The sequence below is a fragment of the Strix aluco genome, chromosome 20 (assembly GCF_031877795.1).
Source record: "Strix aluco isolate bStrAlu1 chromosome 20, bStrAlu1.hap1, whole genome shotgun sequence".
NCBI classification, from domain to species: Eukaryota; Metazoa; Chordata; class Aves; order Strigiformes; family Strigidae; genus Strix; species Strix aluco.
The window spans coordinates 9,124,996-9,150,440 of NC_133950.1; the positions used below are offsets into that span (position 1 = coordinate 9,124,996).

The following is a 25,445-nucleotide window of genomic DNA, read 5'->3' on the forward strand; positions in this document are numbered from 1 at the left end:
GGCATTTGTTGGAAGGACAAAAAAGGAGTTAGATGACAGACCACGCTTAGCACTTCTGTTTGTTGAGGGCTCCAGTTACTAACTGAGAACACAAAGGCAAGGGCCAGTAGTGAGTATTGTCACTTCACACATCAGCAAAGTCAATAACCCAGACAGAGGGTGTGAGCAAAGAGACCAGGTAATGGGTTGTCAGGAAAGATCCCCTATTGTAGAAAGTTGCTGGGAGGTATCTGGGAGGGTGTTTGAGTCATCACAGCCATGTCAGCCTTGCACCTAGCAGGTGAGGAAGAAGGTTGTCATCAGCAGGAGCTCAGAGGAGCTGGTTAGCTCTGGGCCAGCTTTGTGCAATGAATACACAAGCTCTGTCTCCCAATTAGGACGACAAGGACCAGCAGTTTGAAACCCATCAGCCCCTTTGTAGATATCACCATAAACCCTTGAAAGAACAAGGTGTGAGGTGTCTGCAGGAGGGAGGGTTGGCCACACGGACGCTTCATCTCCATGTTCTGTGTACTGCAGATCTGCATTTCCCTCCTGGGGAAATCCTGAGAGGAGCTATAGGTGTTGGGGGAGCAAATACCAGGCACTTATGCATCCAGACCCTGCTTGTGCCTGGCTGATGCGCAGGCGTTTAGGAGAGCAAAACTTCTTTGCAGTACTTGAGACCGACTGCAATACCATTGCCAGGAGCTCAGGTCCCTCCCCTTTATGAATCCAATTCCTCCCTCTCATCAGGCCCCGTGGGTCACTCTCTTGCTACCAGGGGCCTCCTCCGAAGGAAGCAGCAGCTTTTTCTGGGCCACAGTTGCCAAAGCCCTGAGATAGACCTCTACAGGCACAGCACTAAGGGCATTTTCATCCTGAATTAAGATTAGATTGGGCAGAAACTGTGCCAGAGAAACCCTGGGAATTTCTGGGCTTGCATGCACGCTCCAAATTCTGTGGCAGGGTGGAGGAGTTCAGACATTCCTGCTCAGGATCACCCCACGGATGGGTTGGAGTCAGGCCTGGAGAGTTTCCCATCCTAGGGAGTTTTCCCTGTTTTGGCTACTGGAGTCTCCAGTGACAATGGGGGGACAATCTTTGAAACCTCTGCGTTGCACTCTGCTCAGAGTGCTGTTCACGCTCAGGCAGCCGCGCTGACGTCCCACTTCATCTTCTCCCCTTATGGCTGCACGTGCAATGAATTTCTAGTTGTCATCTGAAAATCTGTTTTGATAAACATGTGCCTAGGGGCAGTGGGTTGGATTCTGGATGTTTTGTGTACTTGCTGCTAGATGATATTTTTGGAGAGCTTTTTTGAACATTAAAATCTTATAGAGGGGTGCTGAATTTCATTCTTCCCCACTTAATATTGAGAGTTTCTAGGTCATTCTTAGATTTCTCAGTATTTTTAAATGACCATGGAACTGTATCTATCTGGGCCATATCTGCTTGTCTGCTTTTTCCTTTTTCTTAAAAATGCAGATGCTGAATGGGGTTACAAATCAATACCATTTCAGTCATCTAAGAAACTCTCCCCTTAGCATGCTGGGTTTTGCAACAGTGCCTGCATACACCAGACAAAAATCTTTGACTGGAGGTGTAAATCGATAGCTGGTTTTTACTGCAGAAAAGGTCCAGCAAAGGACTATGAAGGGTGGTCACAGGGATGTCTATGTAACTGTATGTTCCCATTGCTCTCTCCAGAAACTGAGGGTACCATAGTTTCCAGAAGCCCTGAAAAGAGAGCAGAAGTCTGCTCTGCTCTGCAAAGGATGATACTAGAATGAAACAAGATTTCTACCCCAAAAAGCTGGGAGTGGAATCGATACCTTGGCGCAATTTAAAGCCTCGGTATGTAGGTTGTGATTTGTGTTTCCTGTTGACTACCAAAACTTCTTGGGAGTCTTATAAAATATCACCTTCAGTCATGTGCAAAGGATCTTAAGCAACATATTTTCTCCTTTTAAGATACGCTGTCTGATCTACAGCTAGAAATGTAGATTTGCCTTTCTTGAAAAGCAATTTTCAGCATCCAGCTGACTTTCTGATCTTTTGGACAGAAAAAAATGCACCTGAATGGAGGAGAGTGGGGGGAATCATTTTTCCACCCTGTAAGAATGTTTGCAATTTCAAAGATATTTCCCCACTGTAAATGAGGGAGAAAGCAAAATAAAAAATTAAATGCTGCTTTGGGACCCTGTAACATTTTGTTCAGCTTCAACCCATCATCTAAGCAAACAAGATGTCAAAATCATTTTGAACTTCTCTTTTTAAGCTGAAACTGTTCCAACCAATTCCAGAAATTGTGGAGAATTAGCTGATCACAACTCTTTTACAGATTGCTTCAGCTTTGTCAAACTTGCACTTTTTTGAGGATAATTGCTGACCAAGTCTACGCTAGAGCCTGTTGTTTTACCATTGTCCTTAGTTCAGTGCAGTGCTTTATTCCAGTGGTTGTCAGGTAAGACCTGATAATGTTCAACAGGATTTTTTCCTTTACTTTTGCTCTTGAGGTTGCTGCCCTGAACATGACTTTACTGGGGCTATAGCAGCCAGACACACTGTGCACAAGCCATCTGGAGAGGTGATAACTCTTCTTTAGCCTCCAAGTTACAACTTGCCACTCTCGGAAGTCTGATCTTTCAGTGCTCAGTAAGAAGATGGCAAGTGACTCTGGAAGCTGAAAACCCAGGTTTTCATGAAAAAACATGATTTCATCAGGTTTCCGGATTGGTGCATACCACCATGTTCAGGGAGCTCCTGACTGTCCTGAAGCCCCAGCAGAAGTGGTGCCTAGACCTTCTGGTTGCTTTATGTAGGAACTCCTCAGGGTGATTACTCTTGGCTGCTATCTGCGTGTGCGTGGTCCTCACTTGGGAAGATGCTAAAATCACCGTTTGGGCTGAGAAGTGTTATTACCAGTCTTTGTGTTTCTCTGTCCCTCTCTGTTGTCTTTTGCCTTACACTTTTGGCACTGGTTAGTTCCCATGGACTGATCACAGGAGTTCACAAAAAGTAGCAAAGCAAAATCGAGCTGTAGTCAGTAGCTTCAGTTTGCAATAAAGAGAGTTTGTCTGCACTGGAAAACTTTTAGGGTTCACATGAGCTTACATCATATGTATTTAGGGGCACTTCCTCACCTAGTGACTATAGCAGTGGGTCCCTCGTGCTGGTATTCATAGGCCCTATGCAATAAAAGAAATAAATGCCTTTAGTGGGTACCTCCTGATAGAGTCTCTGTGGAAATTGCTGGTTGTGGGAAGAAGCCGAGATAAAGGCAAGGTGGGTTTGATAGCTCTATATAAGGAGAAAAATCTTCATTTACCATTGCTACTCAACCTGCTTATGCAATCCTGTCGCTGCAGAATTGTAACGGAAAAAGAGCCTGCACTATAAAATCCTGCAATAATTAACAGCCCCATCAGTCACAGGTCTGCCATTTGGAAGCTGCTTTTGCTTTTTCCATTAAGTTGGTAAATTTTGCCAAAGTGTTTTTCTTCAGTGTTTTGGCACTTGGCCCCGCTCTCAACTCTTACGGTATTGGCTGTGCGAGGGGTCCAGGAGCGGGGCTGAGGCCAGCTGGATCCCACTCTGCGCATTCATCTCCTTTATAGCCCCGTCAGTGTCACTGGAATGAAATTACGTGCTGGATTTTCCCCTAAGGCTTGTTCCCCTCACTGTGTTGGTCAACGGGGATTTTGGAAGCAAATTTGGGTTGTGAAGGTACCCCTCCAAAAAACGATCTGGACTTCAGTTTGGTGTGTTGTGTGCACCGGTGTTTGTACATAGCTGTACAAATCTGATTGTCTCCAGAGAAAAGGTGTTCTCGATGCCTGGGACTCCTGCTGCCCTTGGCACTCACGTCATGGTTGTCACCCCCTTCCCCTCATCTTCCCGTGCTCTCATTGGGCAGTCAAACCCAGTTGATGATGCCCAGCAAGGTCTTTGCTCCATGCACACGCAAAGTTGTGCCTGTATCTTAACACTCCATTGTTCCTTTGGAGGTAAGCACAGAAATGAAGGTTTTCCTGTGAAGTGGATTTTAGCCTCTTTAGAAAAGTCTTTTTATGACTGAAGAGGTGGCCATGAAGAATCATCCTATTCTCCTCTTCCTACATCCCCTGAAGGAACTGGGACACAACCCCTCCTTGGACTCAGCAGTGTCTTCAGCCCAACACCTGTGTCCCATGGGATGAAGTGGGCAGAAAACAACCAAGTCTCCCCAGCTGGAGATCTCTTGAGCACACTGGGGGTTAGTATAAGGCTGGCTATAGGACATGGCAGAAGAATGCCATGATTTGGCTATTCCAAGCTGTTGTTCCTTCATGCATAAACTAAAGCAGCCCCAGAGCTCTTGAAATGTGCAGCCCAGTGTCTGGGTAATGGAAACAGCAAAGAATGATGTGGTTCATCTCATTTGTTTCCCAGCCGATGTGGGTCTGCTCCAGTATTTTGTCCCTTCAAGCCTTAAAATATTAGTTAGTGGCTGGATTCCTGCATGGAGTTTTACATTCAAGCCAGGTTTCCCCACTGATGTGTAAATCACTGTGGCTTCATTTTAGCTGTGGGAAAGGGTCTCCTGTACTGGTGAGAATCTGGCGCAGGGCAATACATTGTCTCAGAGGATGCTTTCTTGTGCTAAAGCTGAGGCTTGATGGCAGGAGAAGAGTGGTCTCTAATCCCATTTGATAAATGATTTGTCTTTGCCAGCTGCACTTTGGCATTGCTCTGCGTATCCCAGGGTTCGCACTGGCTTGGCTGAAATGAAGAACAACCTGTGGATGTCCCACACTGCTTTCTTCTGGCTGAGGACTTTCTGTAACTTACATTTTTGTCTCTGTTCCTCCAGCAGCCCTTGCTGATCAAGCTGTTAAATATCATCTCTAGAAGATGAGGGAATTCAATCTTCAAACTTTCCACTGACAGTTTTAACTGAGCATAACCAAGGAGTTTTCTATGTTCGTTATTTGGCTACAAAGCAAGGAAGTTGATGGGGAAAGGGGGGGCTTCAGCTACCTTTCTGGTTAAAGTTTTCCTCTCTGCTGCTGTTTTCAATGGCACTTCAACGCTTAAAGTCTAGCTAACTGAAAGATTTGTCCAATTCCCTCTCAGGTGTGAAAGGGTCTGTGAGAGCACTGCACTTGGGAGTCTGCAGCCCTCACACTTTCTAAAATTTCCTGCCATATCAAACTAATGAGAAAGTCATTAGTGGCAATAGCATAGGGTGCTGAGTAGTTAGAAGCTTCCTCCATCTTTGCATCTGGGTGTAAAAAGAGGAATAGATCCATGTAGGGTTTTGTATGTTTAGGATATTTGCAAGCACATAGTAAAGCAATAGGACTCCGAATTTGTTTGCTGGGATGCGGGTGACATGTCAGCGCATGTCAGCAATTTTCTACCCATGTCTTCACAGACGTGCAATCCTGGCATGTCTTTTGACCTTCAAATTTTGAATTATTTCTCCGTTCTCTTGCATTTTTGGTGTTCTGTCCTAGGCAGGGCGAGTGCCGAGGAGTAGCAGTGGCGAAGGGACTGCTGACCTGGCACCGATGACCCTGTATCTCAGAACACTGGTCTGGTCCTTGTTAAACACTTGATCAATAGCCCCTAATACCAGTGGGAAAACCTTCCACTAAATTCAGTGAGCTTTAGATGACTTTAAAGTAGCAAAATGAGATCTCAGTCAGAAGCAAGAGCTGTTCTGCTGAGCGCCCATTCTCCACTTCCCGGAGACATGTGGACACTGCCACTGACTTCACTACATTTGTGATCAATGAGAAGACCCTTAAAGGGGGGCTAGTTTTTGTTACTAATGTTGTAGAAACTCATTACTTTTTCTTCTCTTCCAATTTTAGGGGATTCTGCTTTCTCTGGACTGTATTATGTTTTACCTGGTTCCTGGGATTCACACAGGGAAATTCTGAAGGTAAATTACACTTTTTTTTACCTCCTCTTTCAACCAAAGTAAAAGCCAAGTGCTTTGGTGTCAGTTTTAGGGCCGTCATTTAATAATGTCTGAGCCTAGTGCACAGAATTAAATGCATTTATTGCTGGAGGTTGCAGGACTGATGACACAGATGACGCAGTTAACAGCTGGCAAAAGAACCAGTTTTTTACAGGTGATTATGTGCCCCACAGGATTTTCAGAAGTGCCTGTCTGTCTGGTTGAAGTGGTGGGAGTGAGGCACTTTGTGTCTAAAATGTCACTGGCATCTACCTGCACTTGCTAGTTCTTAACTGCTCTTAGAAAGTGCCCCTTGAGGCTGGGGCATTAAGGAATTAAGCGTCTCTGGCAGATGGGTTTTTCCTTGACTTGAATGCAACCCAGTCATGCCTCTGCAGGCACATAGGATGTGGTACATACAGAAATTATGTGAGTTCTAAAAGTAAAAGCAAATTTAAGGAAGAAAAAGTTACACAGGTGTGGTTGATAGTAGAATGACTATGCCTGGCTCCGTCCTGGTGCAGCAGGGGAAGTATTCTATAGGGGAGTGATCATACACCTTCACCCTGCCTTTACACCTCTTCTCCAGGCATCCCCTCCCAGTGCTGCTGCGGACAGGACAAAAGGTACAATCATCAGTGACCCCACAAGAGGAGGTAGAAAGCTCAGAGTCAACAAAAATAAAAACTAATTCATCTTTTACAGTTGGTAGTGCAAGCTGAGCATCTCCGCAACATCTGTTTGTAAAGGAGCCATCTCCTCTTAAAATAGCAACACCTCTTCCACATGGATGGTTTACACGGGTATATGCTGGAACTGAACAGCTTCCTCTGCAATCAGTGGACAATAATAAGTGGACTAGCAGGCTCCAGGGCTCTCCTCTTAGTCTCCAAAACATGAAGGAAAAATAGAAAGTTGGTCAATGCTCAGCTGTAAGCCAGCCCATGGAGCACTTTTTACAGGGGGGGAAAAAAGAAAATACATCCCTGCCATCAGCAATTTTGAAAAATGTAATATTTTCCAAATTCTGCTTCAATGCAAAAGAGGTGAACATCTGGCTGAATTACTTAGTCAAGCAGTTTTCAGAGCAAGTTTTATGTCAGCTCATAAAGAGGCAGAACAAATACTGTGTCTTGGCATCTCTTTTTTTCAAGTAGATTTTAATATGCTGTTAAGATTCATCTCTATCCATCATTTTACTCCCATGATAATTATGGGATGGTGCCATGTCTTTTGATTGTTACCATCAATCTAAAGGAAACTCTTTCACTTCACTCTTACTGCATTACCTTAGTGTGGTAGATAACTCCCCCCTGAGGTACTTTCTCTGTGATAAAGGAATTTTAAAAATCTTGCTTGGTTTCCCCACAATCAGAGACAGGCTGTTCTTCTGGTACCAGAAAGCAAAAAAATTCCAAGGAAGCAAAGGCTGTAAGGAAATATTGGTGACTTGAGGCTGTATTATCACTCAGGATTTTCAAACATGAGATTTACAAAAGCAGTAAGAGCTTGTTCATAGATCTGTGTGAGGATGAAATTAAGCCAATGCCGTGGGCTTTCAAAACACTGCAGTTATTACCATAAGGCTTGGGGTCCTTCTGCACGCTGGAAGATCAGGGAACACAGAGGATTATTTTTCCATAAGTGTTACAAATCCGAAAGATCATGAGGTTAGTGAGTTCATCTGATGTGCACTGACTAAGGGTCTGGGCAGTGACTTTTGGAAATGTAGTGTTTATTCAACCCAATTTTAGCTGTGGGCATTGCATCTCAGCTGCTGGAATCTAGGAAGCTGCAAGTAATTTCTCTCCTGCCTTTTGGATTCTTTTTCTTATAAAGCTTTTTTGCATTGGGAAAGGGGGAAGGAAAGAAAGAGATGGGAAGGAGAGCAACAAAACGTTTTATCCCCTCTTTCGGAGTTGATTGTGTGGTTGTTCAGAAATCTCTGTGCACCTCGCTTCATCACAGAATCTGTTAGGAAAGTTTTCCCCGGTTGCTTAAATGTTGCTACAGGAATGTTGCAACTAGCTTCAAGGCACCTGGGAGCAGGCAGCTCTAAGTGAATGGTTTTTTAAATAATGTGTTTTGATGGAAAAATCTACAGAGGAAAAAAATCTGAAAAGGAAAATATGCTTTACTAAACTCAGAGCTACTTAAGGAAGCCAAAATTACCTTGCCTTTTATGTTAGTTGATGACATCCCATCATCTCAGGGGACGTGCCCCACCAGCCCAGGGCAGTCAGCATGGGATGGAGAGGCAGACGGGCTGGGTGCACAGGAGTCCTGAGCTGTGCGCCTGGACCTGGTGCTGGAAAATCCACATACATGTCCTGCATGAGGTGTCTCTTAATCAGGCTTTGCGTAGGCATCTAGAATTTGGCTCTACCTTAGTGGGTTTTGAGAGAAAGGAGTGGTTGGGTTGTGCTTTTTTTCCTTTTTCTTGAGCGCTGTTGGATGCAGTTTCTAATGAGGTAGTTGGATTGGTGTTGCAAACAGCAGTGGCATCCTCTGAGCGGGGAAACATCCCTATGTCTTTGCAGAGCAGCTACCAGATGAATAGCTCCTGGAGCATAAAGCATCTCTGCCTAGCAGAGACACACCACTGTCTGTCTCTGGGACAGAACCTAAAAATACATGTAGAAATTGGAAGCTGGAGTCTAGCTCCTAGTTTAAGTGGTAAATTTATTTCCTTAGAGCTAAATCCTGATGCCTTTGAAGTCTGTGGCGAGTGTCCCACTTGACTTTGCTCAAGCCAGGCTTTGGCCTTTACTGTTTCATGGGCTCTGGAAATTATCCAGTATGAAGATACTGCTGCGATTCCTCCATTCAGTGCAGAGAGGGGAAGGTTCTACCTTTGCTATGCTGAGGGACAGCCCCACGGGCAATATGGCAGGAAAACAGTGCGGGGCCAAGGATTTTGTGTACAGGAGAAGAACCATTCTTAACACTTGCACATGCTGTGCAGTAAATTATCCCCCCTACATAGAGTGGGAACATTTTCATCCCCTTTCATATCTGACACATCTTCTCCAGGGTAGTCTCTGCTAGAAAATAAGCCAAGCTGCCTTAAAATAGGGAGGTGGGAATAAACCTGAGCTCAGACAAAGTAAATATTGATTGACTTGTTCTTACATACAAAAATGGCCAGGGTTTTTGCCAAAGTCAAAGAACAGAGGTTTTCTCGTTATCCTCCTCCCTTCCTGACCAACAATATTACAGGCTTGAGTCTACAACCTTTCTGGCCAACACTGAGGATCTCTTTTAAGTGCCAATTCTCCAAATATTGGGTATTGTGCTGAATATTTAATAGTTAAGGGTGAAAGAGGCCAAATTCCAAGGCCCCTTTAGAGAAGGAGCTTGTTTTTTCCTTGGACAACCTTTGATTTACTTTTCCTTTTAATCTAGGAAAGCTGCAATCCCGTGGTGTTAGCTGACGTGCAGCCATGATTAGCGCTGCTGCATTTCTGATTGTTAAATTCTTACCTTGCGAGATCAGCATTTGGATTTCACAGCCCAGGCTAGCTTCCCCAAAGAGCACTTAAAATATGAGAGTCATCAAGTAATGGGGATTGCATTTGGGCAGGGAAGAGGGAAGGAAATATAGTCATCCTAGCTCATTTTCAACAGTGGTAGTGTCATGGTAATCATTATAGCCTTACCTTTATCTGTCTTTACCATGTAGGTAGCATTTTTTATTAGACCAAATGTTCAAGCTGGAGTAAGAGAACAAGTGTTTGGGTGCATGAGGGCCTTTTTCAGGTCTGGGCACATTGCATGTTTACCTTTGCAACTTTTCTCGTGTAGACCTCAGCATCTTCCCCAGTTAAGTAGTTCAGCTGAGCCAGCCATCAGCTGGCTCCAGTTTGTGTGGCTGTTGCCTGCTAATCTGCCTTGGACTCCAAGCTGTGCGTGACTCCTGTTAGACCTCAGGGCCACAAACCAGAGGATTCTGCTTGTCTGTCCATTGCAGACTTCTCCTGGAGTTGGTGGAGAAAGATAGGTGCCTCTGGACATCCATCCCTCTCACCGTTTTGACCAAGGCACCTAGCTCCTAGGTGACAAATGCTGGAGGCGAGTCTTACCTCTGCTGCTCAGTGGCAGCCATAACTAATTTCTCAGCTCTTCACAAACCATGTCTGGTTCCTCCAACCTATTAAAATAATTTAAGTCTGTAAGATGATCCGCTGGGAAAAAAGTACTGCTGTTGAGAACCTTAAGCGGTTCAGTGAAATCTAGGTGCAGTTGTTTCATGCTGGGAGGCACCTTTGCTTCCCTAAACTCTCCAGAGTCTCAGAGATCAAAAGCTGCTGCTTACTAATTTGGAGAGACACAGATACAAGGCTTTTGCTCCCTTTGAAAGTTCTGTTACTTGCCTTCTGGGGATATAAAATTTTGCAATCCCAGCTGTCTGTTGTTCAAATTCCTTTCCGGCTGTGTGGTCAGTACTCAGAATTAAATCCCAGAGAAGTGGACTATTGGTGCTCAGTGGGAAATTTCCCTCTAGTGAGGTCAGCTCCCTGCAGAACATCTGGAGCTGGCCCCTGGTGGCACAAGGTAGCTAGCCAGATACACCATGGAGCTGATGTCTTTTGGCAATTGCTGGTGACAAAGATGAGCATGCACTTGCTCCTCACACAACAGGCAGAAGAGCTATGTGCTCTCTGTTCTGATTATTTGAATGTATATATGAGAGAGGATGCTTGGGGTTTCCTGCATTCCTTTTTGCATGGACTGGTTTGACCCCCCCATACCCATCCAGCCCGTGGGTTGCCCGATACCTCACACCATCTTTGTGCTTCCCTTTCAGATGTAGATGTTCTTCAAAGACTGGGCCTGTCAGGGAAAAGGCCATCGAGCGGATGGTCCTCATCACGTACAGTTCCTCAAGGAGTCATTCCTTTCAAATCAGGGGTCATCTTCACTCAGCGAGCACGTGTCGAAGCACCAGTCAGCACCATCCTCCCCACAGGCTCTAGCACTGATCTGCTCCTAGTGCTGAGCCTCTGCTCCCACCGCATCAACAATGCCTTTCTCTTTGCTGTCAAGAGCAAAAAGAAAAAACTGCAGCTGGGGGTCCAGTTTGTGCCTGGGAAGATCATAGTATATGTGGGCCACAAGCGCTCTGTATATTTTGATTATAATGTCCATGATGGCCAGTGGCACAATATGGCCATCAATATCCGTGGCCAGACAGTCACTTTATTTACTTCTTGTGGGAAGCGCAGAGTACATGCGGATTTGCATTTTAAAAAGGACGAGGCATTGGATCCACATGGATCTTTCCTCTTTGGGAAGATCAACCAGCACTCCGTGCAGTTTGAAGGAGCCATCTGCCAGTTCGATATTTATCCTTCCGCCAAGGCAGCTCATCATTACTGTAAATACCTGAAAAAACAGTGCAGGCAAGCAGATACCTACCGGCCGAACCTGCCCCCCCTCATCCCCCTCCTGCCCAGGGATCCCAGTGCCCCCCCGAGTACCCCACAGCATATGGAGCCCTCGCTGCAGGGTCTGAAAAACCTGACCACTGCCGCCCCATCCTTGGAGTCTGGCAGGGTCACTGCACCCCTCAAAACTCGGGGTTCAGGTACAACAACCATGGCATTGGTATCATCCCCACCATCACTGCCAAGACTGACAACCAAAGCCACAAAGGTCACAGTGGCCCCATCTCCTGTTCCATCGAGTACTGAACCACAGCCGCCTACCCGGTCACTCCCTCGGGGGACGGTGACAACCCTCAGGGTGTCTCGGCCCACTCCCAGCACACGCATGGAGAAAACTCCCCTTCCCACTGCCAAAAAGGCCCCACCGACAAGCCAGAGCCCTGCCATGGCCAGCAGGAAGGAGTCCAAGCAAGAGACCAAAAAGAAGATCAACCAAAAACCCACCATTGAGCCCTCTGAAGCACCCAGTACTGTAAAGCCAATGAGGAGGATGACTGATAACACAACCAGCAATGTCCACTTCGTCACCCTAAAGCAAACACCGCAGAACCCCAACAGTGGGCCCGTTCCAAAGAAGCATGTGCCGTCCCCCACCAGGAAAGTGGATCCTAGTAACGTCCCTCTGGTGTACACCAAACCGCCCCTGGGGTCTGCCCGTCCTGCCTCCAGAGCCAGGGCACAGGCCTTCAACCTCACAACCCCAGCTGCGACTGACAGCTATCAAATCTTTGACCCCCTCGGACCCACTCCTTTTCCATTTTTACTGGGATATCCAGGAGTGAAAGGAGAGAGAGGACCTCAGGTAAGTTCAAGCTCTTAATGCTCACTATTGCCGGTCACAGCTCAGCTGAGTGGCTGGCAGACCATAACCTACGAGGGTTTCTATAAACCTCAGCAGAGTGTGACAACTCAGAATAGCAGCCAAGCACAATTACATTTCTGATGATCATAATTTTAGCATGTATCTCAGTGTAAATTTAAGTGCTCTGTGATGGTGGGTGCCCCTTAAATATTGTGATTAAAATTGCTGCTTAATGTTAGATTTAAGAAAAGAAAAAAAGAAGATAAAAGAAATCCCACCTTCCTTCCTATAAGTCGCTGGTTAAAATTTTGATGGCCAGGTTGGGGCTCTGTTCCACACCCCTGTTTTTTCTCAGGGCCAAGAGGGCAGAACTGCCAGTCACCTTCCAAAGAAAACCCAGGTGGCTCAAAAAACATGCCACGAATTAACTATTTCTTAACACCGGTTATTAATTTGTTTTGTACCTGAAATCCACATTTCCAGAAAAGTGCCCTGTTTAGCAAATGCTAGTACAGAGATTGCATCAGGATTTTTTCTTTTTTTAAACAAACTGTCCTCTATTTTTATGATACAAGTTAATGTATTTTTTTTTTTATTTCTCATAGCCCGCACTTAAAACGTGCAAAGAGTTTCCTTTATAAATTTAACTACTGCATTCCACACACAATAACCACTCTCAGGGTGTATATCTTGGCCATCATAAAAGTATACACACATTTTGTAATGCTAAAAGCAGTCAGGCCACAGTAATTATCTGCTAGCATTTTTTTTTTTTTTTTTTCAAACACAGGAATGCAAACAGGATCTTTAAACTGGCCAACTTTTAGGAGGATTTGGTGTTCCAACCCAAGCCTTTTGCTATAGTGTGTATACGAGAGGGGGGTTGTACATGTAAAATAAGTTTCTCCCAGACGGAGTCTTTGGTTGCCAAGTTCCAGCCTAGAGCAGATTTTTACAGCTGACTTCTTAAAATAGTGAAAGAAGGGTTTACAATGGAAATATTGAGACTGGCTTAAGGAACACAATCAGCACCACTTGTGTCTGCAGATGTGTTGCTCATTGTTGCAAGTAACACCTAAAGTGAAACGGTTGTGTTTCCCTAAGCCCTCCCTGGGTGCTTACATTCAAGGTTTGCATTTCCTGCCTGTCCCATGTCAGAGCAGAGTGGTGATTGCTCTCCTTGTAATTTGGGTGTGTTTTGTTCGAAGGTTCCCATCTCTGGGAGAGGTGAAGGTGCTGCCCCAGGCAGGGGGATGCAGCGCAGGCAGTCCTGCCCCCCTGCCTGACTTCACAGGCACACATCCCTGATGTAGTCTTTGTACTTGGAGAAATTTTGCAAAATCCCTGTGTAGACAGAATTTTTATCTTTGGGCAGTCTTCTGTGTTGTGTGGAGAGTCGTTTTGGGGATGTTTCCAAGAGGAGAAATTCAGCAATTGTGAACTTCTCTTAAAACACTACTGACCTGTAAGTGGTAAATCAGGGCGGTGTGCTCTGAGCCCAGTAAAATCCTGACCTTTTCCACCTTCTGGCCCTGCAAGTGTCAGGAGGGTGACCAAGCTTCAAGCCCCCACTTCCCCCTGCAATGTAAAGAGCTTATTATTGAACTGGAGTGGAAAATCCCTCTCAGCTTGTGAATCATAGCAAAGAAACAGATTCAGGCTGTGGAGGGCTGAGGGAAGAGATGGCAGGATTTTTCCATCCCGTCTGAGAACAACTGGAGTCCTGAATTGAGGGAAAAGAGAACATTTTGAGGCTCTGTCTGGCCTTATCCTCTTTGACTGCTGGAAACAAAGTCGGCACTTTGGGAGGGAAAGGTTATGGCTTGGCTGGAGCTGGCTGCCGTGCAGTGCTTGATAGCTCCTGTGACTCACTCGGAGATCTCTGTACCACACTTCGCTGGATGCATCTGACATGGGAAAAGAAAGAGGAGAAAAGACCGGAATGGGGATGACATGTTGAGAAATTAATGTAGCACTTCTATGGCCAGACGAGCATGTTTCAGAACAAGTGCTGATAAATGCTCTGTGCTTGAGTAATTACCTGGCGCTGTCCTCGTATTGTTGGGCAGACGTTTCTGATGAGGTCAGTACAGCCCTTCCTGCTCTGCTGCGTGATACCGCAGCCCGGCGCTTTCCCTGGACGGGACAGGTTATGGGCTGGGAACGTCATTCACAGAGTCTGGCACATGGGTGGAAGGATAAGATGATTAATTTAGTTTTCCCAGTTGTGCAGCCCGATACAAGGTCTCTTCAAGAAGACTCACTCTGGGCAGAGAAGTGAGTCTGGGAAACTGCCTTCTACCTTTTCAGCAAGGATTGGGGCCACCTTGGCAGTGATTCATGGGCAGAGACTGTCCGGCTTCCGCTTGGAGAGAAAGGACTGTCTTTCGTCCTGATCATCCCAAAATCAGGATGTGAATTACAACTGCGTTGCAAGGCAGTGATGACTCAGGCACTGTGGTCTCTGTGCAATTCTGGCTTTGTGAATGCTACCAAAATAACAGTGGTATCCTCTTAGCTGTGTAGAGGGGCCCCGTCCCCACAATTGAGGGAGGTGTCTGCATGGTTAGAGGATTGCAAGCAAGGGTCTAAGAGGATCTGTTCACCTGGCAATAAAAGGCAGTGCCCTCCATGGATTAATCTGTCCTGAGAAGACCACCACGGTGCTGCGCAACAGGAAATGGAGATGCTGCGTCCCACATGCAACTAATGGCAGAGCATTAATTCTTCAGGAATGTTGGGTTTGCTGGGGCGGCTCGAGGAGGGAGGATAATATGTTCTTAAAAAAGAAAAATTTCTTGGGAACCATTAATAACCACAAGCATTTGAGATGTCAGCTCTACATTTCTATTGGAGGGGGGAAATAGCAAAAAAAACCACCCAAACATCATGCTAAGTCAGTAATGCAGCACTGACTCAGCAGCTGGCAAATATCCCTCTGAATCATCCCCCGCCTGCCCGCAGCACCTCTGCTGAGCTTTGCTCGAGATCTCCCATCGCCGCACAGGGCCAAGTGAGCCTTCGCTCAGCTTGCAGAGTGGAGTGACCCCAGCACATGGCTGCAAGTGGCTTGAACACCCACAAAAGAAAACTATAGATCGAAAAATAGTATTTTGTTGCCAGCATGTCAAGCCCTTGAACCCTTGTAAGGCTGTGATGCGATACGTGTTTGAATCCTCCGGTGGATGGGGTATCACTTGCTTGTCTTGCCAGCAGCAGGTTTGAGGGGGTGACTGAGGGGGCTGGAGCCCTCTCCCCTGCCCATCAGCACTGCCCGCTGGGATGTGCGTGCTGTGTAATGTGGTAAAGCTGCAGCAAAGCCCTTGCCCTAGCACAGCTGGGGTCTAGCTGGGTTGTCCACAGTGTACCTCAAGTTGGACCTTTCTCCTCCTATATAATTCCATAGCTTTTTGGCCCCTACAAACAAAAAACCCCATATTGACTCTTTTGACAAGTGTCTGAGGGTTATTTTTAGAGCAAGAACACCATACCTGATGCAGAGGAGCGGGCCGAGTTCACTAAGAGGCTGTGGAAGCACTGAGTAATGCTAGAGGGGAGGGAGGGAGGGAGCATGTTTCAAACAACTCCCCGAGTATCCGAGTCGGAAGAGTCCGCGGCGGGTGCGCCAGCAGCCTCCAGTTCCCACCGGTGCGGCGCGGTGCGTGGCCAGGAGCCCCAGGTCCGAACCCTGGCGGCAGCAGCCCCGGCAGAGGTGAGGCGTCGCCCTGGCAGGCAGCCCGCTCTCCGAGGCAGATGTGTTTCTGAGCGCGTCCCCAGTCTAGACTGCTCCAGCTGCCATCTTCCGCACGAGCAGTTTGTCTTGGAGCCCAGCTCCTTTCATAAAGAAGCAATCCTTGCCAATTCAATCCGTGGGTAGGGGAGAGAGAGGTGATTGGGAACGCTGATAAAATATGAAGTGCCTATTTCCAGTCTTCCTTGTACCAGAAAAGGCTACTTGAGCTGACAGTCTATGATAAATTAAGGAACACACAATGAGTTTGAATGTCTCTTAATGAATGAGTCATATTAGTAAAAAAAAAAAAAAGAGATCCCATGCTTTGTATAATACATGGGAAAAGTTTTAGCTTCACTCACACAGTTGGATCACAATTTTTTTCTTAATTTAACCAGAATTATCCCCTAAGAAAAGTCTTTTTGCAGGCAAATGACTAAGCATCAGAGAGCTCTACTGGCGTGAAACAAAGTTCATTTTGAAGAGCAGCAGTTAAATGTGTAATTGAGATAAATGTGCTGCAAAGGTTGTAGGGATGCATTGTAGAAATATATACAGGTATTTTTACAAATCTTTAAAAATAGAAAGTGAGTGATAGAGTATGGGATCCCACTATTTCTTCACACCCCTTCAGACCTCCTTCCAAGGTCTGAGATTACTCAAGCATCTGAAGTGCCCCATGCAGAGACTGTTCCTGAAATGTCTCTACAGAAAAGCTGCTTTCATCAAGCTGGGACACTAACATTTTGTTATGTATTGTGCTGCCACTCGATTAGAAATCCAGTTGTGGACAAGGACTTTTCTGTGATAGGTGTTGTACAGACCCAGAATAAACATCTGTGTCTATCGCGGAAATTGTATTACAAGACTGGCTTTCCACCAACATCTCGGTTCCTGCCAGAATTATGAGGGCTTTTTCTTTTTAGACTGGTTGAAACCCAGATGTGTCCAAATTTAATATGATAAGCCTGCCTTGGAGAAGTAAGTAACCGAAGCGCTGGATTTTTTTTCCTAAAAAACTGCAGATTTGTTTTAGGCAGTACTTCAAGCTGGGTTTCAGTTTAGGTCCTGTCTCCCTCTCTGCACAGTGCCTGGCAAGGATGGTGAGGTTAGGAGGGACTGACGTGTCTTTTGAAGATGAGGTCTTCTCCTTTTCTTTTCTCCTAGGCAGATATTTAATTCTAGTGCTGCCCTTGTAGCGGCTCAGTCCCCCCGTGCTGGTGCTTTCCAGACGTACAAGGTGAAATGGTAGATTTGTGGCGGTGGCCTTGCATATGAAATATGCCTCATCTGCCTCTGGGAAGAAAACAAGGCAGGTTCTCTATCTGCAGGGGGAACGTCACTGCTCAGAACTTGATGCCAATGTGGGGAGAAGCTTTTGATGCATTTTCTGAACTCCCTTTTAAGTTGGGTTTTACCACGTGCATTAGCATCTGAGAAAGAAGAATGTTCTCTCTTCAGTCCTTGCAGTGTTTTGCACAGTGCAGGATGCCCGCCTCTGAAACAGCCTTTTCTGGGATAAAGGAGAACTGTGCCACTAATGCTGATCAGGGGTACAGAACAGGGGAGGCAGAAGTACATTGGAGAGACTAAAGTATAGATACCTTAGTCTATCAGTGTGCACTGGAATACGAGCTGAATTGTGTCTTGGGTAATCGTCAGCTATTTGCTGCTAGACTGAGTACTTGCCCCTGGGGAAACAATCACAGGAATATTTTGCTATCTGAGCAAGCTGATTCAGTAGTCGTTTAAAAGGAAGCAAGTCATTTCCCAAATCGCCAGCACCAATTCCTGTACCAATTATGCTTTCCTTCAAGCCATCTCCCAACAGGTTCAGCCTTGCTCAGGGTTTGAGATCTGAAGGCACCCAGCTCCCAGTGGCATTGCTGCGGGCAGAGGAAGCAGTGTGGGGAGGGTCCTCATGTGGGAGAGGCAGAGGTATAAACTGGCTGATCTCGGCAGCAAGGGGAAATGGTGAGATTTCTCTTGTCCTCAGGGTCCAATGTATTTCCTTTTCAGACAACTTAGCTTAATTTTCCATTTGCAATTTGAAGCTCAAAAAGCTAAGAAAAAAAGTCCCTTTTGCACCAGAAAGTTTCCCAGCAGCAGCTTAGAATAAATCCTATAATCATTTGGTGGGATCAGTCATCATTGCTAATGCTACCGTGGGAAACTGAGAAGGGTTAAACTTTTATGTGGCTGCCATTAGCTGCTTCACAGAACTGTTCAGGCTGGTTAACAATTCAGCTGTTTGGCTTGAGAAGAGAGAGAATATCTGCTTCTGCCACGTTTCTCCTTGATCTCTGATTTTGCTTTGTATGATAACAGGGTGTGTGTTCTCTGCCATCGGTTTGCAGAAAGGAGTAGGCAAGAAGCCAGAGAGAGAAGAACCAAAGCGCGAGGAACGGTAGCTCGCTGCGGGAGGCTGTCAGCTTTGCCGATCTCATGGGGTGTCCCTGCAATGGGAGGGCAGGAGCGGAGGAGCAATATCTTCCTCTAGCTGCCAGGAAAAGGAGACCGTCCTGCCCCTCCGACTGCTTCCCCCTGCTCACCATGGCATTCCCAAGGGATGCTCTAAAGGGTACAGTGGAAAGGTCCACACAGGCTCTGTGTGATCAATTTAATTCTTTCCTGCGTTAAGGGAGAGGGTGGAGATGTCTCTGGTGAGAGTATGGACTGCACGGGCATTGCCTCCAGGCAGACTCTTAGCAGCTTGCTGCATGGTGGCTCCTTGACAGACGTTTCTTACTCTCTGTGTCTCGGAGCCTTACATTTTAAGTGGAGTTGCATCCATCATCTGTAAGTAGCTGGGCCCTGATCCAGTCTTATTCTTCTCTGGCTGCCTCTCCAGATGTGCATTTTTCTTCGGGTGTATTTCAGTATTGCTTTCCCCAGGCAAAGCCAGTTGTCTGACGTGGGCCTCTTGTTCAAGACCTTGAGCTGGATGATAGAGGCATACGTACAGGACAGAGGAGAAATGTCTCACTAAGAAGGCACAGTACATGTCCCATCCAATCCAGCTACCAAGGAACCATGTGAGAAGCTAGAAGGTGGTCTTGCAGAGTGTCGTGTTTCAGAACTACCTGTGTTCATCCAGCTACCTCAGTCCTCTTCCATCTTGGCTTGCTTCTAATTTATATGTGGTCACACACTTGCCTTATGCAACTACCATAGCGTTTGGTACTTTTTAGCCACTCATCCCACAGTCACCTTATTCCTCTTACTCTTCAGGATAGAGAAAAAAAAAAGGGTGAAGGAAAGGCAAATTAAACCAAAGGAAAGTGATAGGGACTCCTGAATTATATACTGCTCTTTCTCTGCTGTGCCAGCTAGATGCCTTAATTCCATATTCCCGCTCCAGTGCAGGTATTAACTCTCTCCTTAATTTTCTGTTAGCTTCAATTTATTCTGAACGGCCCACATTTTTGGAGAAGGTTTTTACTCAAGTGGCCAAGTACAATTGCAGCTGCTGTTAGCAGGAAGGTGGAAAAGGTCACCTCAATTCTGGTACTCAGGGAACACAGTTCTCAGACAGTTGCATTCGCTTTTTCGTCTCCTTCTGGGGTAAATGGTGGTGGGTTTTGATGGATTGAATTAATCTTTGGTAAACTCTATTAACTGTAGCTGCATCAGTTGCATTGGGTTCATGTTTTGATAGTTATCTTCCCAACTAAAAGCGCAAGGGGATTTTTTTAATAAAAGCTTGGATTCTGGAGCACAATTGTACGTGAGGCTTAAAAAAACCTACAATCATGTGTCTATTTGCACAGCTGTATAATTGCATTATGCATGGGGCCCTGAGCTGGCACAATGGCAGGTTAAAATGCTGTGTATATTGCTAAAATGAGGGTCAGCTGTATCAATGAGGGTTGTTAATACAAGGACCGGTAATGCTGTGTTAGCCAGCAATAAGCAACTTGCAAAGGGATCATATGAAGCGTCCCAGGCTATAGAGACTGGAAATCTCCAGGGCAGACCGTGTTCCTTAGTAGCACTGAGTGATACGGTGGTAGAAGTCTATCCCTGTGTGTCCCAGTGTTGGGCATTAGCTATTCTATGCTGTGTAGGCTCTTACGCTTTTAAAACAATCCTTTTCTTGTCGTCTTTACTACAGATAGAACTAACTACAGAAAAAAAAAAATGTTACGATTCATCTGATGTCCTGACAAATCAGTAGCACAGGGTGACATACCCTGGGCTTTGCTTACTCCTCCCCTGATTTTTTTCTACTGTACTGTTTGGCTGGATGTCTTTTTTGAAAGATTGCTTTTATACAAATTAAATTCCTGCTTATGTATAGGAGGGTTGGTAATACTAGGAGAGTGTTTATTGATCAGTTACCTCTATGGTTCAGGCAAGTTTTCTCTGTTCAAAATCTTATCCTGGGCATGAGATTTAGGGTAGGGTTCTTCAGGGTTTGTTTTTGTTACTAAATCATGCACTTGATGACTCCTGAAAACTGCATTAGAGATCATGAACTTTTCACTCTTCCTCATGGCTGCAGAGCTTGAGCAGTTCTGCCTGGCAACCCTGCAGCAACAGGGTCAGCCTGGCAGCAGGCTCGGCTCGGGGCGATCGTGCATGTGAGGTCCTGCAGAGATGGCCCAGCAGGAAGGGAGCGAGGCCGTGCTGGGGCCAGAGTGTGGCCGCAGGGCTCGTGCTGCACCCGCTCCGTGCGATGCACCCATCTTCCCCGCGGAGCGTTGCTCCTGGGACCTGCTCTCCTGCCCGCCACGCCGTTGGAGAGCTCAGGCTGCCTTCCAAACATTCTTCAGTCTGCTGCTCTGGATATCTTTCTCTCCTGGATGCAATGAAAACTTGTCTTTTGTAACAAGCTACTAGAATATAAATCCTCTGGGAGACACTTTAATTAACAGTTATTCTTGTTAGACATCTTTGGCTTGAGGGAAAAGAAGTTTTGAGGAGTTGTTAGGAGTTGCAGATGGCTCTCCAGAAATCTGAATTCTTCAGTCCATTGGAAAAATGAATAAATAAATGAATAAATTCAAAGGAGTTCAAACCTCATTGGTTTAAGTATTTTTTCCTAACCTGTTTCAGATCAACGCACAGCTGGGCGCCTGATAGCTCCACTTTGTTCTCACCCTCTTCCAAGAATCCCCACTACTCCGACACATATGAGTCGACCTCTCCTGTATTACAGAGCCATATTTAATGTTTTCCAACATTGACAGCAATTTTACTACATCTTATAACATGCCACTTTATATTTTAAAGTGCTGGGATGCAATTATGTTGTAGCTCATGTAGGAACCTACAATACCAAGAACTATGCATCCTCAGCTGATACATACACACAACGTACTTCCCTCACCAAGGTGCTAACACGTTACTTCTGTCGTGTGCTGGCACACAGCAGGAAACTCCGAAGCTGAGACACAGTTGTGTTACCCCTGTGTTACAGCACAGGTCCAGCAGAGTGGAAGCGTGAAACACTGCTGTGATCATGGGAATGCAGTCCACAGCAGAAGGATACGAACGCTCCATCTCTACTCCATGGGAATATATGCTTCTGCAGAAGTTATTGTGCGTGGCTTTTTATCCCGTTATAGTAATAGCATAAGTTGAAGGGAAATTCTGGCTGTGGTGTTATGACTGGCCCTTCTCCCCAGGTCTTCACTAAATGGTGGCATTATGGGTCTCTCTGAAAGACTCTCAGGAGCACCATCCTGTTATAGAACTGTCATTAATACTTATTTTTATTTTTTTAGGGTCCACCGGGTCTGCCAGGCTTACCAGGACCACCTGGCAAGAGAGGTTCCCGAGTAAGTGGTTTAAAAATTTCTGTCTATTTGCACTCACATCTACCTGTCCTACTGTTCCAAGGGCTGTTGTGTGTTCCCATAGCTGAGTAATGATTGCTTCCAAACCCCTCTGTTGGGGTCTGGCCTTCCTCCTTTCTCTCATTCCCTGTTAAAGGTTTTCAGGAGGTCACACTGGTGATTTGCAGCCTCCCTGAGCTAAGGTCTGGCATCAGCAAAGGCTGGGGATGAATGTTTCCAAATGGCCATCGGGAGAATGAGCTCTGCCTCTCTCATTTTGTTTCCACTATCCATTTCTTCTTTCAAACCTAGTGCTGAATATTAGTTTTGGCTGCTTTTTGTTCTGTTCTTCACTCTCCCCAGCTTTGCAAATTGCTTCCTTTGAGGTCCTTCACTGTCACTATATCTTCACTAGTAGGATCATGGTCTAGGACCAAGGACTCAACACACAAGTATGGGCTTTTGTGTTCTGCAGACTGAGACCTGCTCTCTGACTCCTTTTCAAGGTCTAGAGCAAAATCTCTTAGCTGTTCTACAAGATCCACTGCAACTTCCTGAATTTCTTCCTCCCCACATTAAATTCTGATGCAGATCTTTGAACATTGAGTGCTAAGCTGAGGAAACATCTGGTGTTGAGTGCTGCAGCTAGCTGTGAGAAAAGCTTTCTGCATTGGCCTAGCTGCAGGAGTAGTCTCCCAAAGCTGGGCAAGATGCCTGACCTGGATACAGTTAACTGTTGGCACGTTTTCATGGTAGCATGGTGCTGTCCCACAAGGTACAGTCAGGGAGCCCATTTCCTGAGCACTGAACTGATGTGGGTTGGGAATCAAAAGATGCAAGTGTCTGAGGCTGGAAGGAGGGAATATTTGGATCTGTGATCCAGGCAGCATCCTGGCCTGGCAGCAGAGGGAGTTTTCCTCACACATACTTGGCTAAAACTCAACCCCATGTAATGTCTTTAAAGAACAACCAAGAGGCTAAGAGCTAGAGGGCTGTGCATTCCCTGAGGACACTTGTTACAGTCCTGTGAGATCTTGCAGTAACCAGTAAAGATCAACACACCTCCTTTCTACAACAGTAAAAGCCAAAAGGTCTGCAGGACCCCCTGCAGCCTGGGCGTGGATATCAACAGACCTGAACACTGATTTGGGATGTAAATGTAAGGCATTAGGTAGCACCATGCTCACGTGTTTTATAGACAGGACAATCTGTTCTTTAGTGAAACATCAGCATGACTGGTCATACAGCCCTGATGTCTTCTGTTTGCAAACCCTTGAGCAGCAACCACATCAGCAAATTGCCCAGAGTTTGCAGTTCTTAGCAAATCCCAATTAAGGCTGAAAGTTTGTTCTTACCTGAGCTCATTACTCATGAGAGGTGTTTGGTGTTGCTTCTTGCAATCCTGTGGTGTGCAAACCTGGAGACCTCAGCTGCAGGTGTGAATGACCAAATTTCAGCTCTGCATCCGAACTCCACTACCTACCAGAACTTGGGGTTTTCTGAAGAAAAAAGCATTGTGGAAGCTGTGTCATAACTCTGTGTGTTATTCCCCAGCTGTGGCACACTCCATCCAATATTTAAGATGAATCTCTGAAAGACAATAAGCAACAGAGGATTTCTGAGTTAGTCCCTGCCAGAGGTGCTGAGAATTGGTCCAGGGAAGAGTTCCCAGTTAGGAAGTGCTCAGCACAGCTGAGCCTGGCTTGGCTTGGACCTATGCAAAGAGGCTGTGCTAATTTTGGGAGGGGGCAAAGGGGTCACTCTGTAAATGTCTGACCTGGAGCACTGGAGATGGAACTGCTCTATGCATAAGTTGTTTTGACTTTGCAATGTGTTTCTTCTAGTATTTTTTTCTTGGGGCTCTTTGGGGTTTAAAGATTTCATTGCAAAGAAGAGGAGCTGCCAGAAACTAAGACAGGCTTAGGGGAATTCTTGCATCTTTTGCTTTTGTTGTGCATGAGCCACTTACAAATAAATGTGCAACGCTGCAGGGGTTATGCTCTACCTCTGGCTAACCTGATCCTCAAACAAAGCAGCTGCAGAGTTCTTACCCCAGCCCAGCCCATGGGTGTCCCATGAGGTGTCCCATGAGGCTCCAGCCCAAGACTGGAGCTCCTGAGGGAGATGAATATTGGATGCAACTTTGCAGTGCTGAATGCCAGGGGAAAGGAAGGATTTTTTCTTGTCACCAATGCAGTTTGTGGCCTAAAACATGCGACTTAATTGCCCTTGTTATAGCTTGCATAATTTCTACATTATTAGTGCTTATACAATTACTTGGCTCATTTGAAAATCTAGTAACAGCATTTGACTTGTGACCTTCTGTAGTTGTGAAGTCCATAAAGTTGGTCTCTTGCTGATGTAGTGCAGTGTTTCCACTTCTTTGAATTATGTATTGTCTCTCTTTTATTTCCCTTTATTCCCCCATATTGGCCAGGGTAAAATGAAAGCTCTGATTAGCTTTTACTTTGAGGGTGAGACTGTGGTCAGCGACAGTTTCTAAGAAAAGCTGGTTGATCCCATGATTCTGTCTCCTTGTTTCCAGCAGATAAGTATCACTAGACTTGCCTGTGCAGTCTGAATGTTGCTCTTCCATGTAAGTAATGCCACCTGGTTTGCAATAACAAATGCCAGTCTTTGTTAAAGCCTGAAAGAGGTTGTGCTCAGGACGTATCTCAGCGCTCAAGGTAGGGTAGCTAAGTGGATAGTGACAGTCATCTTGAAAATGACAATTTCTCCATTTTTAAAAGCCAGTCCCCATTTTAAGAGCATGGAATTAATCTTACACCCTATCAGTCGGCATCAGGGACCCATTGAGACAGATTCAGACTATACCTATGCTCTACTCTCTGCAGCTGTGAAGGCAGAGATATATAACAAATGAAGGCTGGGTGATTCTTCTCATTATCGTTTAAGGGACTCCATGGGAAAGGAGTAAAATTGTTGCAGTTCTGACTGGAAAGGATGCTCTGCAAACCTGTATAGATATCGCTGTATTGGTCACGTGTGCTTTACAGGAAGGTTTTCTCTCTGTATCCAGCTAGGATTGTTTTCAGCTTTTATGTCTGCGTTAAAGAATTTGAGACATAAGCAAGAGATCTGTCCACACCACTTCTCCTCAAATAAATGTGCCGTGTGCCTTGGCAAGTGTCTGCATAAGACCTGAGGGGCCTCTTGAAGGGAATGGCAATTTTATCAATGAAGGGTTTCCCCGGCTTTATGTGATGTGAAAGCACTTTGCCAGCATGTGGTGGGACAGCTTTTCCATGGGGGGGTGTGTGAGTAGTGGCACTTGGGTACATGCACAGCAACCCAAGCAGAGCAGTTGTGTGCAAGCGATGCGTGTTGCACTTCATTTCTGCAGATGACCTTTGCATTTTGTCAAACATCAAGGTTTAGTGGGGAGGCAGTGACCGAGGCTGGGTTTTGCTAGCAGAGCTGTGCTAACAAGCTCTACAAGTAACTGTCAACAAAGGGCTCCCGATGGACTAATAACTTCTGCACCATTGTAGCTTATTCCTGCCTCACCCAGGACTCGATTAGCTTCACTCCCATGCTGTCTGCACCAGGGGCTTTTGCCAGGACGTCTGTGTTGATCACAAATTGTGTCTCACTCCAGTCCTCACTGGTATAGTTAGACCAGCAAACCACCCATGATTTAATCAGGTCTGCAGAAAAGTACAGTGAACACTAATACTTGGTCTTAAATGCTGCCTTCCAGAGGAGTGCTATGTAAATCCTAGTTATCTATTCC

At 45.8% G+C, this 25,445-nt stretch overlaps 1 protein-coding gene across 1 annotated transcript in view; it reads left to right on the forward strand.

The window, feature by feature from the left end:
- The first annotated feature begins 5,345 nt into the window (after positions 1 to 5,345).
- Positions 5,346 to 25,445, forward strand: part of COL27A1 (collagen type XXVII alpha 1 chain) — a 152,445-nt gene continuing 132,345 nt past the window's right edge. Inside the window, exons 1-5 of the mRNA XM_074846242.1 lie at positions 5,346 to 5,351; positions 5,481 to 5,542; positions 5,718 to 5,911; positions 10,737 to 12,178; positions 21,641 to 21,694. Coding sequence (XP_074702343.1) covers positions 5,346 to 5,351; positions 5,481 to 5,542; positions 5,718 to 5,911; positions 10,737 to 12,178; positions 21,641 to 21,694 — 1,758 coding nt within the window. The remainder of the gene's footprint in view (positions 5,352 to 5,480; positions 5,543 to 5,717; positions 5,912 to 10,736; positions 12,179 to 21,640; positions 21,695 to 25,445) is intronic.